This window comes from Salvelinus fontinalis, chromosome 23 (genome assembly GCF_029448725.1).
Source record: "Salvelinus fontinalis isolate EN_2023a chromosome 23, ASM2944872v1, whole genome shotgun sequence".
Classification (NCBI taxonomy): domain Eukaryota; kingdom Metazoa; phylum Chordata; class Actinopteri; order Salmoniformes; family Salmonidae; genus Salvelinus; species Salvelinus fontinalis.
Window position 1 is genome coordinate 736,978 of NC_074687.1, and position 17,224 is coordinate 754,201.

General features: G+C 54.5%; 2 protein-coding genes across 3 annotated transcripts in view; both read left to right on the plus strand.

Moving 5' to 3' along the window:
- The window catches only part of xrcc5 (X-ray repair complementing defective repair in Chinese hamster cells 5), a 76,667-nt gene that overhangs the window by 18,824 nt on the left and 40,619 nt on the right, over window positions 1-17,224 (plus strand). The window contains exons 7-12 of one of the 2 annotated variants that reach the window (XM_055877519.1): window positions 980-1,118; window positions 1,850-1,962; window positions 2,159-2,221; window positions 2,854-2,991; window positions 3,122-3,212; window positions 11,606-11,736. In XM_055877519.1, the coding sequence (XP_055733494.1) occupies window positions 980-1,118; window positions 1,850-1,962; window positions 2,159-2,221; window positions 2,854-2,991; window positions 3,122-3,212; window positions 11,606-11,736 (675 nt within the window). The remainder of the gene's footprint in view (window positions 1-979; window positions 1,119-1,849; window positions 1,963-2,158; window positions 2,222-2,853; window positions 2,992-3,121; window positions 3,213-11,605; window positions 11,737-17,224) is intronic. The other variant, XM_055877520.1, reaches the window with a different exon arrangement.
- LOC129820676 (uncharacterized) lies at window positions 8,682-11,599 on the plus strand. The gene is made up of 2 exons (XM_055877517.1): window positions 8,682-10,232; window positions 10,278-11,599. The coding sequence occupies exons 1-2, from the start codon at window positions 8,687-8,689 to the stop codon at window positions 11,540-11,542; spliced, it is 2,811 nt and encodes a 936-aa protein (XP_055733492.1). The 5' UTR covers window positions 8,682-8,686; the 3' UTR covers window positions 11,543-11,599.

Consider the following 17,224-nt stretch of genomic DNA (forward strand, 5'->3'; position numbering starts at 1 on the left):
GAGGGGCCGCGCGTGCCGTCCAGGGGAGGGGCCGCGCGTGCCGTCCAGGGGACGGGGAGGGGCCGCGCGTGCCGTCCAGGGGACGGGGAGGGGCCGAGCGTGCCGTCCAGGGGACGGGGAGGGGCCGAGCGTGCCGTCCAGGGGACGGGGAGGGGCCGAGCGTGCCGTCCAGGGGACGGGGAGGGGCCGAGCGTGCCGTCCAGGGGACGGGGCCGGGCCGAGCGTGCCGTCCAGGGGACGGGGCCGGGCCGAGCGTGCCGTCCAGGGGAGGGGCCGAGCGTGCCGTCCAGGGGAGGGGCCGAGCGTGCCGTCCAGGGGAGGGGCCGAGCGTGCCGTCCAGGGGAGGGGCCGAGCGTGCCGTCCAGGGGAGGGGCCGAGCGTGCCGTCCAGGGGACGGGGCGGGGCCGAGCGTGCCGTCCAGGGGACGGGGAGGGGCCGAGCGTGCCGTCCAGGGGACGGGGAGGGGCCGAGCGTGCCGTCCAGGGGACGGGGAGGGGCCGAGCGTGCCGTCCAGGGGAGGGGCCGAGCGTGCCGTCCAGGGGAGGGGCCGAGCGTGCCGTCCAGGGGACGGGGAGGGGCCGAGCGTGCCGTCCAGGGGACGGGGAGGGGCCGAGCGTGCCGTCCAGGGGAGGGGCCGAGCGTGCCGTCCAGGGGAGGGGCCGAGCGTGCCGTCCAGGGGAGGGGCCGAGCGTGCCGTCCAGGGGAGGGGCCGAGCGTGCCGTCCAGGGGAGGGGCCGAGCGTGCCGTCCAGGGGAGGGGCCGAGCGTGCCGTCCAGGGGACGGGGCCGAGCGTGCCGTCCAGGGGACGGGGAGGGGCCGAGCGTGCCGTCCAGGGGACGGGGAGGGGCCGAGCGTGCCGTCCAGGGGACGGGGAGGGGCCGAGCGTGCCGTCCAGGGGACGGGGAGGGGCCGAGCGTGCCGTCCCTGAAGCAGGAACTGGGAGATGTGAATTAGTGTAGTGACTGTCTGACCCCTGCAGGTATGTGAGGAGAGACCCAGGAAGTCGTGGTCGGTGGTAGATGCTCAGACACACCAGAAAGACGACATCAAAAGAGATGTAGTTTACTGTCTCAACGATGACGAAGAGACCGAGGTATCGAAGGACGACACCATACAAGGTGAGAGCGCTCTGACACCATTGTGAGAGAAATCAGGAAGTAAAGCTGCGTGTGATACGAGTGTTGTCTCAAACGGCTAGGTTCCTGCCATCCATCCATGTCCTTCCTCTCCTCTCTAAAGGGTGTAACTTCACTCTTCCTCTGTTCTTCCTCTCCTCTCTAAAGGGTAACTTCACTCTTCCTCTGTTCTTCCTCTCCTCTCTAAAGGGTGTAACTTCACTCTTCCTCTGTCCTTCCTCTCCTCTCTAAAGGGTGTAACTTCACTCTTCCTCTGTCCTTCCTCTCCTCTCTAAAGGGTGTAACTTCACTCTTCCTCTGTCCTTCCTCTCCTCTCTAAAGGGTGTAACTTCACTCTTCCTCTGTTCTTCCTCTCCTCTCTAAAGGGTGTAACTTCACTCTTCCTCTGTCCTTCCTCTCCTCTCTAAAGGGTGTAACTTCACTCTTCCTCTGTTCTTCCTCTCCTCTCAAGGGTGTAACTTCACTCTTCCTCTGTTCTTCCTCTCCTCTCTAAAGGGTAACTTCACTCTTCCTCTGTTCTTCCTCTCCTCTCTAAAGGGTGTAACTTCACTCTTCCTCTGTTCTTCCTCTCCTCTCTAAAGGGTGTAACTTCACTCTTCCTCTGTTCTTCCTCTCCTCTCTAAAGGGTGTATCTTCACTCTTCCTCTGTTCTTCCTCTCCTCTCTAAAGGGTGTAACTTCACTCTTCCTCTGTTCTTCCTCTCCTCTCTAAAGGGTATCGTTATGGCAGTGACATCGTCCCCTTTTCTAAAGTTGACCAGGACCAGATGAAGTACAAGACAGATGGGAAGAGTTTTGCTGTGCTGGGCTTCACCAAACAGAGCATGGTAATACAGCTGCTGTTTCCTGTCAAACAGACTCACAAAACGCATCCCAAACCTCACCCTATACCCTATATAGTGTACTACTTTGGACCAGTGTACTATAGGGAATAGGGTGCCAATTGTGATGTATTCTTATCAAGTGGAGCGAGGGAATTGCTACAGACCAACAGTCCCTCTAACCTGTATTGTTCTGCTACAGATCAACAGACACCAGTTCGTGGGGACTCAGGTCCTCAAGGTGTTCGCCCCTAAAGATGATGAGGTGAGAATAGTGACCGGATGTTATTGAATCAAGAGAGGGCCCTGTCTTCATACTCATTGTCTCTGTCTGCCTGTCTGCCTGTCTGCCTGTCTGCCTGTCTGTCTGCCTGTCTGCCTGTCTGCCTGTCTGCCTGTCTGCCTGTCTGTCTGTCTGTCTGCCTGTCTGCCTGTCTGCCTGTCTGCCTGTCTGCCTGCCTGCCTGTCTGCCTGCCTGCCTGTCTGCCTGTCTGCCTGTCTGCCTGTCTGTCTGTCTGCCTGTCTGCCTGTCTGCCTGTCTGCCTGCCTGTCTGCCTGTCTGCCTGTCTATCTGTCTGCCTGTCTGCCTGTCTGCCTGTCTATCTGTCTGCCTGTCTATCTGTCTGTCTGTCTGCCTGTCTGCCTGTCTGCCTGCCTGTCTGCCTGTCTGCCTGCCTGTCTGTCTGCCTGTCTGCCTGTCTGTCTGCCTGTCTGCCTGTCTATCTGTCTGCCTGTCTGCCTGTCTGTCTGCCTGCCTGTCTGCCTGTCTGCCTGTCTGCCTGTCTGTCTGCCTGTCTGCCTGTCTGCCTGTCTGTCTGCCTGTCTGTCTGCCTGTCTGTCTGCCTGCCTGTCTGCCTGTCTGCCTGCCTGTCTGTCTGTCTGTCTGTCTGAGCTCAGCATGCAGGTGTAGCTCTCTCAGGTCTGATCCGTGCTCTGGACGACCTCAAGATGGTGGCTGTGGTGAGGTATGTTTACGCCCGCAATGGAAACCCACAAGTAGGAGCAGCCTTCCCCTGTATTAAGGAGAAGTATGAGGTGAGTCATACCCTATTCCCTTTACGGTGCACTATTTAGGACCGGACGCCATTGGGCTAACTCTAGAACCTTCTGTGTTCTAACTCTAGAACCTTCTGTGGGCTAACTCTAGAACCTCCTGTGTTCTTAGTGTCTGGTGTATGTTCAGCTTCCCTTCATGGAGGATCTGAGGCAGTACAGCTTCCCTTCTCTGGAGAGCAACAAGAAGTACACTCCCTCAGGTAGGTTAGTGGACCACTCCTGCACTAGGATGTACACTCCCTCAGGTAGGCTAGTGGACCACTCCTGCACTAGGATGTACACTCCCTCAGGTAGGCTAGTGGACCACTCCTGCACTAGGATGTACACTCCCTCAGGTAGGCTAGTGGACCACTCCTGCACTAGGATGTACACTCCCTCAGGTAGGCTAGTGGACCACTCCTGCACTAGGATGTACACTCCCTCAGGTAGGCTAGTGGACCACTCCTGCACTAGGATGTACACTCCCTCAGGTAGGTTAGTGGACCACTCCTGCACTAGGATGTACACTCCCTCAGGTAGGCTAGTGGACCACTCCTGCACTAGGATGTACACTCCCTCAGGTAGGTTAGTGGACCACTCCTGCACTAGGATGTACACTCCCTCAGGTAGGCTAGTGGACCACCCCTGCACTAGGATGTACACTCCCTCAGGTAGGCTAGTGGACCACTCCTGCACTAGGATGTACACTCCCTCAGGTAGGCTAGTGGACCACTCCTGCACTAGGATGTACACTCCCTCAGGTAGGCTAGTGGACCACTCCTGCACTAGGATGTACACTCCCTCAGGTAGGCTAGTGGACCACTCCTGCACTAGGATGTACACTCCGTCAGGTAGGCTAGTGGACCACTCCTGCACTAGGATGTACACTCCCTCAGGTAGGCTAGTGGACCACTCCTGCACTAGGATGTACACTCCGTCAGGTAGGCTAGTGGACCACTCCTGCACTAGGATGTACACTCCGTCAGGTAGGCTAGTGGACCACTCCTGCACTAGGATGTACACTCCGTCAGGTAGGTTAGTGGACCACTCCTGCACTAGGATGTACACTCCCTCAGGTAGGCTAGTGGACCACTCCTGCACTAGGATGTACACTCCCTCAGGTAGGCTAGTGGACCACTCCTGCACTAGGATGTACACTCCCTCAGGTAGGCTAGTGGACCACTCCTGCACTAGGATGTACACTCCCTCAGGTAGGTTAGTGGACCACTCCTGCACTAGGGTGTACACTCCCTCAGGTAGACTAGTGGACCACTCCTGCACTAGGATGTACACTCCCTCAGGAAGGCTAGTGGACCACTCCTGCACTAGGATGTACACTCCCTCAGGTAGGCTAGTGGACCACTCCTGCACTAGGATGTACACTCCGTCATTTAGGCTAGTGGACCACTCCTGCACTACGATGTACACTCCCTCAGGTAGGCTAGTGGACCACTCCTGCACTAGGATGTACACTCCCTCAGGTAGGCTAGTGGACCACTCCTGCGCTAGGATGTACACTCCCTCAGGTAGGCTAGTGGACCACTCCTGCGCTAGGATGTACACTCCCTCAGGTAGGCTAGTGGACCACTCCTAAGCTAGGATGTACACTCCCTCAGGTAGGCTAGTGGACCACTCCTGCACTAGGATGTACACTCCGTCAGGTAGGCTAGTGGACCACTCCTGCACTAGGATGTACACTCCCTCAGGTAGTCTAGTGGACCACTCCTGCACTAGGATGTACACTCCCTCAGGTAGGCTAGTGGACCACTCCTGCACTAGGATGTACACTCCCTCAGGTAGGCTAGTGGACCACTCCTGCACTAGGATGTACACTCCCTCAGGTAGGTTAGTGGACCACTCCTGCACTAGGATGTACACTCCCTCAGGTAGGCTAGTGGACCACTCCTGCACTAGGATGTACACTCCCTCAGGTAGGTTAGTGGACCACTCCTGCACTAGGATGTACACTCCCTCAGGTAGGCTAGTGGACCACCCCTGCACTAGGATGTACACTCCCTCAGGTAGGCTAGTGGACCACTCCTGCACTAGGATGTACACTCCCTCAGGTAGGCTAGTGGACCACTCCTGCACTAGGATGTACACTCCCTCAGGTGGGCTAGTGGACCACTCCTGCACTAGGATGTACACTCCCTCAGGTAGGCTAGTGGACCACTCCTGCACTAGGATGTACACTCCGTCAGGTAGGCTAGTGGACCACTCCTGCACTAGGATGTACACTCCCTCAGGTAGGCTAGTGGACCACTCCTGCACTAGGATGTACACTCCCTCAGGTAGGCTAGTGGACCACTCCTGCACTAGGATGTACACTCCGTCAGGTAGACTAGTGGACCACTCCTGCACTAGGATGTACACTCCGTCAGGTAGGCTAGTGGACCACTCCTGCACTAGGATGTACACTCCGTCAGGTAGGTTAGTGGACCACTCCTGCACTAGGATGTACACTCCCTCAGGTAGGCTAGTGGACCACCCCTGCACTAGGGTGTACACTCCCTCAGGTAGACTAGTGGACCACTCCTGCACTAGGATGTACACTCCCTCAGGAAGGCTAGTGGACCACTCCTGCACTAGGATGTACACTCCCTCAGGTAGGCTAGTGGACCACTCCTGCACTAGGATGTACACTCCGTCATTTAGGCTAGTGGACCACTCCTGCACTACGATGTACACTCCCTCAGGTAGACTAGTGGAGCATTCCTATAGTAGGATGTACACTCCCTCAGGTAGGCTAGTGGACCACTCCTGCGCTAGGATGTACACTCCCTCAGGTAGGCTAGTGGACCACTCCTAAGCTAGGATGTACACTCCCTCAGGTAGGCTAGTGGACCACTCCTGCACTAGGATGTACACTCCGTCAGGTAGGCTAGTGGACCACTCCTGCACTAGGATGTACACTCCCTCAGGTAGTCTAGTGGACCACTCCTGCACTAGGATGTACACTCCCTCAGGTAGGCTAGTGGACCACTCCTGCACTAGGATGTACACTCCCTCAGGAAGGCTAGTGGACCACTCCTGCGCTAGGATGTACACTCCGTCAGGTAGACTAGTGGACCACTCCTGCGCTAGGATGTACACTCCGTCACGAAGGCTAGTGGACCACTCCTGCACTAGGATGTACACTCCGTCAGGTAGGCTAGTGGACCACTCCTGCACTAGGATGTACACTCCGTCAGGTAGGCTAGTGGACCACTCCTGCACTAGGATGTACACTCCCTCAGGTAGGCTAGTGGACCACTCCTGTACTAGGATGTACACTCCGTCACGAAGGCTAGTGGACCACTCCTGCACTAGGATGTACACTCCCTCAGGTAGGCTAGTGGACCACTCCTGCGCTAGGATGTACACTCCCTCAGGTAGGCTAGTGGACCACTCCTGCACTAGGATGTACACTCCCTCAGGTAGGCTAGTGGACCACCCCTGCACTAGGATGTACACTCCGTCAGGTAGGCTAGTGGACCACTCCTGTACTATTATGTACACTCCCTCAGGTAGGCTAGTGGACCACTCCTGCACTAGGATGTACACTCCCTCAGGTAGGCTAGTGGACCACTCCTGCACTAGGATGTACACTCCCTCAGGTAGTCTAGTGGACCACTCCTGCACTAGGATGTACACTCCCTCAGGTAGGCTAGTGGACCACCCCTGCACTAGGATGTACACTCCCTCAGGTAGGCTAGTGGACCACTCCTGCACTAGGATGTACACTCCCTCAGGTAGTCTAGTGGACCACTCCTATAGTAGGATGTACACTCCGTCAGGTAGGCTAGTGGACCACTCCTATAGTAGGATGTACACTCCGTCAGGTAGGCTAGTGGACCACTCCTGCACTAGGATGTACACTCCCTCAGGTAGGCTAGTGGACCACTCCTGCACTAGGATGTACACTCCCTCAGGTAGGCTAGTGGACCACTCCTGCACTAGGATGTACACTCCCTCAGGTAGGCTAGTGGACCACCCCTGCACTAGGATGTACACTCCGTCAGGTAGGCTAGTGGACCACTCCTGCACTAGGATGTACACTCCGTCAGGTAGGCTAGTGGACCACTCCTGCACTAGGATGTACACTCCGTCAGGTAGGCTAGTGGACTACTCCTGTACTAGGATGTACACTCCCTCAGGTATTCTAGTGGACCACTCCTGCACTAGGATGTACACTCCCTCAGGTATTCTAGTGGACCACTCCTGCACTAGGATGTACACTCCCTCAGGTAGGCTAGTGGACCACCCCTGCACTAGGATGTACACTCCCTCAGGTAGGCTAGTGGACCACTCCTATAGTAGGATGTACACTCCCTCAGGTATTCTAGTCGACCACTCCTGCACTAGGATGTACACTCCCTCAGGTAGGCTAGTGGACCACTCCTGCACTAGAATGTACACTCCCTCAGGAAGGCTAGTGGACCACTCCTGTACTAGGATGTACACTCCCTCAGGAAGGCTAGTGGACCACTCCTGCGCTAGGATGTACACTCCCTCAGGTATTCTAGTGGACCACTCCTGCACTAGGATGTACACTCCCTCAGGTAGGCTAGTGGACCACTCCTGCACTAGGATGTACACTCCCTCAGGTAGGCTAGTGGACCACTCCTGCACTAGGATGTACACTCCCTCAGGTAGGCTAGTGGACCACTCCTGCACTAGGATGTACACTCCCTCAGGTAGGCTAGTGGACCACTCCTGTACTAGGATGTACACTCCGTCACGAAGGCTAGTGGACCACTCCTGCACTAGGATGTACACTCCCTCAGGTAGGCTAGTGGACCACTCCTGCGCTAGGATGTACACTCCCTCAGGTAGGCTAGTGGACCACTCCTGCACTAGGATGTACACTCCCTCAGGTAGGCTAGTGGACCACCCCTGCACTAGGATGTACACTCCATCAGGTAGGCTAGTGGACCACTCCTGTACTATTATGTACACTCCCTCAGGTAGGCTAGTGGACCACTCCTGCACTAGGATGTACACTCCCTCAGGTAGGCTAGTGGACCACTCCTGCACTAGGATGTACACTCCCTCAGGTAGTCTAGTGGACCACTCCTGCACTAGGATGTACACTCCCTCAGGTAGGCTAGTGGACCACCCCTGCACTAGGATGTACACTCCCTCAGGTAGGCTAGTGGACCACTCCTGCACTAGGATGTACACTCCCTCAGGTAGTCTAGTGGACCACTCCTATAGTAGGATGTACACTCCGTCAGGTAGGCTAGTGGACCACTCCTATAGTAGGATGTACACTCCGTCAGGTAGGCTAGTGGACCACTCCTGCACTAGGATGTACACTCCCTCAGGTAGGCTAGTGGACCACTCCTGCACTAGGATGTACACTCCCTCAGGTAGGCTAGTGGACCACTCCTGCACTAGGATGTACACTCCCTCAGGTAGGCTAGTGGACCACCCCTGCACTAGGATGTACACTCCGTCAGGTAGAATAGTGGACCACTCCTGCACTAGGATGTACACTCCGTCAGGTAGGCTAGTGGACCACTCCTGCACTAGGATGTACACTCCGTCAGGTAGGCTAGCTGACTACTCCTGTACTAGGATGTACACTCCCTCAGGTATTCTAGTGGACCACTCCTGCACTAGGATGTACACTCCCTCAGGTATTCTAGTGGACCACTCCTGCACTAGGATGTACACTCCCTCAGGTATTCTAGTCGACCACTCCTGCACTAGGATGTACACTCCCTCAGGTAGGCTAGTGGACCACCCCTGCACTAGGATGTACACTCCCTCAGGTAGGCTAGTGGACCACTCCTATAGTAGGATGTACACTCCCTCAGGTATTCTAGTCGACCACTCCTGCACTAGGATGTACACTCCCTCAGGTAGGCTAGTGGACCACTCCTGCACTAGAATGTACACTCCCTCAGGAAGGCTAGTGGACCACTCCTGTACTAGGATGTACACTCCCTCAGGTAGGCTAGTGGACCACTCCTGCACTAGGATGTACACTCCCTCAGGTAGGCTAGTGGACCACTCCTGCACTAGGATGTACACTCCCTCAGGTAGGCTAGTGGACCACTCCTGCACTAGGATGTACACTCCGTCAGGTAGTCTAGTGGACCACTCCTGCACTAGGATGTACACTCCGTCAGGTAGTCTAGTGGACCACTCCTGCACTAGGATGTACACTCCCTCAGGTAGGCTAGTGGACCACTCCTGCACTAGGATGTACACTCCCTCAGGTAGACTAGTGGACCACTCCTGCACTAGGATGTACACTCCCTCAGGTAGGCTAGTGGACCACTCCTGCAATAGGATGTACACTCCCTCAGGTAGGCTAGTGGACCACCCCTGCACTAGGATGTACACTCCGTTCGGTAGGCTAGTGGACCACTCCTGCACTAGGATGTACACTCCCTCAGGTAGGCTAGTGGACCACTCCTGTACTAGGATGTACACTCCCTCAGGTAGGCTAGTGGACCACTCCTGTACTAGGATGTACACTCCCTCAGGTAGGCTAGTGGACCACTCCTGTACTAGGATGTACACTCCCTCAGGTAGGCTAGTGGACCACTCCTGTACTAGGATGTACACTCCCTCAGGAAGGCTAGTGGACCACCCCTGCACTAGGATGTACACTCCCTCAGGTAGGCTAGTGGACCACTCCTGCACTAGGATGTACACTCCCTCAGGTAGGCTAGTGGACCACTCCTGCACTAGGATGTACACTCCCTCAGGTGGGCTAGTGGACCACCCCTGCACTAGGATGTACACTCCCTCAGGAAGGCTAGTGGACCACTCCTGCACTAGGATGTACACTCCCTCAGGTAGGCTAGTGGACCACTCCTGCACTAGGATGTACACTCCCTCAGGTAGGCTAGTGGACCACTCCTGCAATAGGATGTACACTCCCTCAGGTAGGCTAGTGGACCACCCCTGCACTAGGATGTACACTCCGTTCGGTAGGCTAGTGGACCACTCCTGCACTAGGATGTACACTCCCTCAGGAAGGCTAGTGGACCACCCCTGCACTAGGATGTACACTCCCTCAGGTAGGCTAGTGGACCACTCCTGCACTAGGATGTACACTCCCTCAGGTAGGCTAGTGGACCACTCCTGCACTAGGATGTACACTCCCTCAGGTGGGCTAGTGGACCACCCCTGCACTAGGATGTACACTCCCTCAGGAAGGCTAGTGGACCACTCCTGCACTAGGATGTACACTCCCTCAGGTAGGCTAGTGGACCACTCCTGCACTAGGATGTACACTCCGTCAGGTAGGCTAGTGGACCACTCCTATAGTAGGATGTACACTCCGTCAGGTAGGCTAGTGGACCACTCCTGCACTAGGATGTACACTCCCTCAGGTAGGCTAGTGGACCACTCCTGCACTAGGATGTACACTCCCTCAGGTAGGCTAGTGGACCACTCCTGCACTAGGATGTACACTCCGTCAGGTAGTCTAGTGGACCACTCCTGCACTAGGATGTACACTCCGTCAGGTAGTCTAGTGGACCACTCCTGCACTAGGATGTACACTCCCTCAGGTAGGCTAGTGGACCACTCCTGCACTAGGATGTACACTCCCTCAGGTAGACTAGTGGACCACCCCTGCACTAGGATGTACACTCCCTCAGGTAGGCTAGTGGACCACTCCTGCACTAGGATGTACACTCCCTCAGGTAGGCTAGTGGACCACTCCTGCAATAGGATGTACACTCCCTCAGGTAGGCTAGTGGACCACTCCTGCACTAGGATGTACACTCCCTCAGGTAGGCTAGTGGACCACCCCTGCACTAGGATGTACACTCCGTTCGGTAGGCTAGTGGACTACTCCTGCACTAGGATGTACACTCCCTCAGGTAGACTAGTGGACCACTCCTGCACTAGGATGTACACTCCCTCAGGTAGGCTAGTGGACCACTCCTGCACTAGGATGTACACTCCCTCAGGTAGGCTAGTGGACCACTCCTGCACTAGGATGTACACTCCCTCAGGTAGGCTAGTGGATCACTCCTGCACTAGGATGTACACTCCCTCAGGAAGGCTAGTGGACCACTCCTGCACTAGGATGTACACTCCCTCAGGTAGGCTAGTGGACCACTCCTGCACTAGGATGTACACTCCCTCAGGAAGGCTAGTGGACCACTCCTGCACTAGGATGTACACTCCCTCAGGTAGGCTAGTGGACCACTCCTGCACTAGGATGTACACTCCGTCAGGTAGGCTAGTGGACCACCCCTGCACTAGGATGTACACTCCCTCAGGTAGGCTAGTGGACCACTCCTGCACTAGGATGTACACTCCCTCAGGTAGGCTAGTGGACCACTCCTGCACTAGGATGTACACTCCCTCAGGAAGGCTAGTGGACCACTCCTGCACTAGGATGTACACTCCCTCAGGAAGGCTAGTGGACCACTCCTGCACTAGGATGTACACTCCCTCAGGTATTCTAGTGGACCACTCCTGCACTAGGATGTACACTCCCTCAGGTAGGCTAGTGGACCACTCCTGCACTAGAATGTACACTCCCTCAGGTAGCCTAGTGGACCACTCCTGCACTAGGATGTACACTCTCTCAGGTTGAGTGCTTTTATTTGCCTGAAGATGTTTTATATCCATTTGATGGTTTCCTGTTTCCTGTTTCCAGAGGACCAGCTGGCGGCGATGGACTCTCTGATTGACTCCATGATGTTGGTGGAGGAGGATGAGGACGGAGAGAATAAGGACCTCTTCAAAGTCAACCACATCCCCAACCCTCAGTACCAGAGACTGTTCCAGGTAGTTACCACATCCCCAGTACCAGAGACTGTTCCAGGTAGTTACCACATCCCCAGTACCAGAGACTGTTCCAGGTAGTTACCACATCCCCAGTACCAGAGACTGTTCCAGGTAGTTACCACATCCCCAGTACCAGAGACTGTTCCAGGTAGTTACCACATCCCCAGTACCAGAGACTGTTCCAGGTAGTTACCACATCCCCAGTACCAGAGACTGTTCCAGGTAGTTACCACATCCCCAACCCTCAGTACCAGAGACTGTTCCAGGTAGTTACCACATCCCCAGTACCAGAGACTGTTCCAGGTAGTTACCACATCCCCAGTACCAGAGACTGTTCCAGGTAGTTACCACATCCCCAGTACCAGAGACTGTTCCAGGTAGTTACCACATCCCCAGTACCAGAGACTGTTCCAGGTAGTTACCACATCCCCAGTACCAGAGACTGTTCCAGGTAGTTACCACATCCCCAGTACCAGAGACTGTTCCAGGTAGTTACCACATCCCCAGTACCAGAGACTGTTCCAGGTAGTTACCACATCCCCAGTACCAGAGACTGTTCCAGGTAGTTACCACATCCCCAGTACCAGAGACTGTTCCAGGTAGTTACCACATCCCCAGTACCAGAGACTGTTCCAGGTAGTTACCACATCCCCAGTACCAGAGACTGTTCCAGGTAGTTACCACATCCCCAACCCTCAGTACCAGAGACTGTTCCAGGTAGTTACCACATCCCCAGTACCAGAGACTGTTCCAGGTAGTTACCACATCCCCAGTACCAGAGACTGTTCCAGGTAGTTACCACATCCTCAGTACCAGAGACTGTTCCAGGTAGTTACCACATCCCCAGTACCAGAGACTGTTCCAGGTAGTTACCACATCCCCAGTACCAGAGACTGTTCCAGGTAGTTACCACATCCCCAGTACCAGAGACTGTTCCAGGTAGTTACCACACCCCCAGTACCAGAGACTGTTCCAGGTAGTTACCACACCCCCAGTACCAGAGACTGTTCCAGGTAGTTACCACATCCCCAGTACCAGAGACTGTTCCAGGTAGTTACCACATCCCCAGTACCAGAGACTGTTCCAGGTAGTTACCACATCCCCAGTACCAGAGACTGTTCCAGGTAGTTACCACATCCCCAGTACCAGAGACTGTTCCAGGTAGTTACCACATCCCCAGTACCAGAGACTGTTCCAGGTAGTTACCACATCCCCAGTACCAGAGACTGTTCCAGGTAGTTACCACATCCCCAGTACCAGAGACTGTTCCAGGTAGTTACCACATCCCCAACCCTCAGTACCAGAGACTGTTCCAGGTAGTTACCACATCCCCAGTACCAGAGACTGTTCCAGGTAGTTACCACATCCCCAGTACCAGAGACTGTTCCAGGTAGTTACCACATCCCCAGTACCAGAGACTGTTCCAGGTAGTTACCACATCCCCAGTACCAGAGACTGTTCCAGGTAGTTACCACATCCCCAGTACCAGAGACTGTTCCAGGTAGTTACCACATCCCCAGTACCAGAGACTGTTCCAGGTAGTTACCACATCCCCAGTACCAGAGACTGTTCCAGGTAGTTACCACATCCCCAGTACCAGAGACTGTTCCAGGTAGTTACCACATCCCCAGTACCAGAGACTGTTCCAGGTAGTTACCACATCCCCAGTACCAGAGACTGTTCCAGGTAGTTACCACATCCCCAGTACCAGAGACTGTTCCAGGTAGTTACCACATCCCCAGTACCAGAGACTGTTCCAGGTAGTTACCACATCCCCAGTACCAGAGACTGTTCCAGGTAGTTACCACATCCCCAGTACCAGAGACTGTTCCAGGTAGTTACCACATCCCCAGTACCAGAGACTGTTCCAGGTAGTTACCACATCCCCAGTACCAGAGACTGTTCCAGGTAGTTACCACATCCCCAGTACCAGAGACTGTTCCAGGTAGTTACCACATCCCCAGTACCAGAGACTGTTCCAGGTAGTTACCACATCCCCAGTACCAGAGACTGTTCCAGGTAGTTACCACATCCCCAGTACCAGAGACTGTTCCAGGTAGTTACCACATCCCCAGTACCAGAGACTGTTCCAGGTAGTTACCACATCCCCAGTACCAGAGACTGTTCCAGGTAGTTACCACATCCCCAGTACCAGAGACTGTTCCAGGTAGTTACCACATCCCCAGTACCAGAGACTGTTCCAGGTAGTTACCACATCCCCAGTACCAGAGACTGTTCCAGGTAGTTACCACATCCCCAGTACCAGAGACTGTTCCAGGTAGTTACCACATCCCCAGTACCAGAGACTGTTCCAGGTAGTTACCACATCCCCAGTACCAGAGACTGTTCCAGGTAGTTACCACATCCCCAGTACCAGAGACTGTTCCAGGTAGTTACCACATCCCCAGTACCAGAGACTGTTCCAGGTAGTTACCACATCCCCAGTACCAGAGACTGTTCCAGGTAGTTACCACATCCCCAGTACCAGAGACTGTTCCAGGTAGTTACCACATCCCCAGTACCAGAGACTGTTCCAGGTAGTTACCACATCCCCAGTACCAGAGACTGTTCCAGGTAGTTACCACATCCCCAGTACCAGAGACTGTTCCAGGTAGTTACCACATCCCCAGTACCAGAGACTGTTCCAGGTAGTTACCACATCCCCAGTACCAGAGACTGTTCCAGGTAGTTACCACATCCCCAGTACCAGAGACTGTTCCAGGTAGTTACCACATCCCCAGTACCAGAGACTGTTCCAGGTAGTTACCACATCCCCAGTACCAGAGACTGTTCCAGGTAGTTACCACATCCCCAGTACCAGAGACTGTTCCAGGTAGTTACCACATCCCCAGTACCAGAGACTGTTCCAGGTAGTTACCACATCCCCAGTACCAGAGACTGTTCCAGGTAGTTACCACATCCCCAGTACCAGAGACTGTTCCAGGTAGTTACCACATCCCCAGTACCAGAGACTGTTCCAGGTAGTTACCACATCCCCAGTACCAGAGACTGTTCCAGGTAGTTACCACATCCCCAGTACCAGAGACTGTTCCAGGTAGTTACCACATCCCCAGTACCAGAGACTGTTCCAGGTAGTTACCACATCCCCAGTACCAGAGACTGTTCCAGGTAGTTACCACATCCCCAGTACCAGAGACTGTTCCAGGTAGTTACCACATCCCCAGTACCAGAGACTGTTCCAGGTAGTTACCACATCCCCAGTACCAGAGACTGTTCCAGGTAGTTACCACATCCCCAGTACCAGAGACTGTTCCAGGTAGTTACCACATCCCCAGTACCAGAGACTGTTCCAGGTAGTTACCACATCCCCAGTACCAGAGACTGTTCCAGGTAGTTACCACATCCCCAGTACCAGAGACTGTTCCAGGTAGTTACCACATCCCCAGTACCAGAGACTGTTCCAGGTAGTTACCACATCCCCAGTACCAGAGACTGTTCCAGGTAGTTACCACATCCCCAGTACCAGAGACTGTTCCAGGTAGTTACCACATCCCCAGTACCAGAGACTGTTCCAGGTAGTTACCACATCCCCAGTACCAGAGACTGTTCCAGGTAGTTACCACATCCCCAGTACCAGAGACTGTTCCAGGTAGTTACCACATCCCCAGTACCAGAGACTGTTCCAGGTAGTTACCACATCCCCAGTACCAGAGACTGTTCCAGGTAGTTACCACATCCCCAGTACCAGAGACTGTTCCAGGTAGTTACCACATCCCCAGTACCAGAGACTGTTCCAGGTAGTTACCACATCCCCAGTACCAGAGACTGTTCCAGGTAGTTACCACATCCCCAGTACCAGAGACTGTTCCAGGTAGTTACCACATCCCCAGTACCAGAGACTGTTCCAGGTAGTTACCACATCCCCAGTACCAGAGACTGTTCCAGGTAGTTACCACATCCCCAGTACCAGAGACTGTTCCAGGTAGTTACCACATCCCCAGTACCAGAGACTGTTCCAGGTAGTTACCACATCCCCAGTACCAGAGACTGTTCCAGGTAGTTACCACATCCCCAGTACCAGAGACTGTTCCAGGTAGTTACCACATCCCCAGTACCAGAGACTGTTCCAGGTAGTTACCACATCCCCAGTACCAGAGACTGTTCCAGGTAGTTACCACATCCCCAGTACCAGAGACTGTTCCAGGTAGTTACCACATCCCCAGTACCAGAGACTGTTCCAGGTAGTTACCACATCCCCAGTACCAGAGACTGTTCCAGGTAGTTACCACATCCCCAGTACCAGAGACTGTTCCAGGTAGTTACCACATCCCCAGTACCAGAGACTGTTCCAGGTAGTTACCACATCCCCAGTACCAGAGACTGTTCCAGGTAGTTACCACATCCCCAGTACCAGAGACTGTTCCAGGTAGTTACCACATCCCCAGTACCAGAGACTGTTCCAGGTAGTTACCACATCCCCAGTACCAGAGACTGTTCCAGGTAGTTACCACATCCCCAGTACCAGAGACTGTTCCAGGTAGTTACCACATCCCCAGTACCAGAGACTGTTCCAGGTAGTTACCACATCCCCAGTACCAGAGACTGTTCCAGGTAGTTACCACATCCCCAGTACCAGAGACTGTTCCAGGTAGTTACCACATCCCCAGTACCAGAGACTGTTCCAGGTAGTTACCACATCCCCAGTACCAGAGACTGTTCCAGGTAGTTACCACATCCCCAGTACCAGAGACTGTTCCAGGTAGTTACCACATCCCCAGTACCAGAGACTGTTCCAGGTAGTTACCACATCCCCAGTACCAGAGACTGTTCCAGGTAGTTACCACATCCCCAGTACCAGAGACTGTTCCAGGTAGTTACCACATCCCCAGTACCAGAGACTGTTCCAGGTAGTTACCACATCCCCAGTACCAGAGACTGTTCCAGGTAGTTACCACATCCCCAGTACCAGAGACTGTTCCAGGTAGTTACCACATCCCCAGTACCAGAGACTGTTCCAGGTAGTTACCACATCCCCAGTACCAGAGACTGTTCCAGGTAGTTACCACATCCCCAGTACCAGAGACTGTTCCAGGTAGTTACCACATCCCCAGTACCAGAGACTGTTCCAGGTAGTTACCACATCCCCAGTACCAGAGACTGTTCCAGGTAGTTACCACATCCCCAGTACCAGAGACTGTTCCAGGTAGTTACCACATCCCCAGTACCAGAGACTGTTCCAGGTAGTTACCACATCCCCAGTACCAGAGACTGTTCCAGGTAGTTACCACATCCCCAGTACCAGAGACTGTTCCAGGTAGTTACCACATCCCCAGTACCAGAGACTGTTCCAGGTAGTTACCACATCCCCAGTACCAGAGACTGTTCCAGGTAGTTACCACATCCCCAGTACCAGAGACTGTTCCAGGTAGTTACCACATCCCCAGTACCAGAGACTGTTCCAGGTAGTTACCACATCCCCAGTACCAGAGACTGTTCCAGGTAGTTACCACATCCCCAGTACCAGAGA

Coding starts and splice junctions, on each gene's coding strand:
- LOC129820676 (XM_055877517.1), top strand. CDS start 8,687: ATGTACACTCCCTCAGGTAGGCTAGTGGACCACCCCTGCACTAGGATG. Junction 10,233..10,277: donor TAGGATGTACACTCCGTCAG/GTAGGCTAGTGG, acceptor ACACTCCGTCAG/GTAGGCTAGTGGACCACTCC.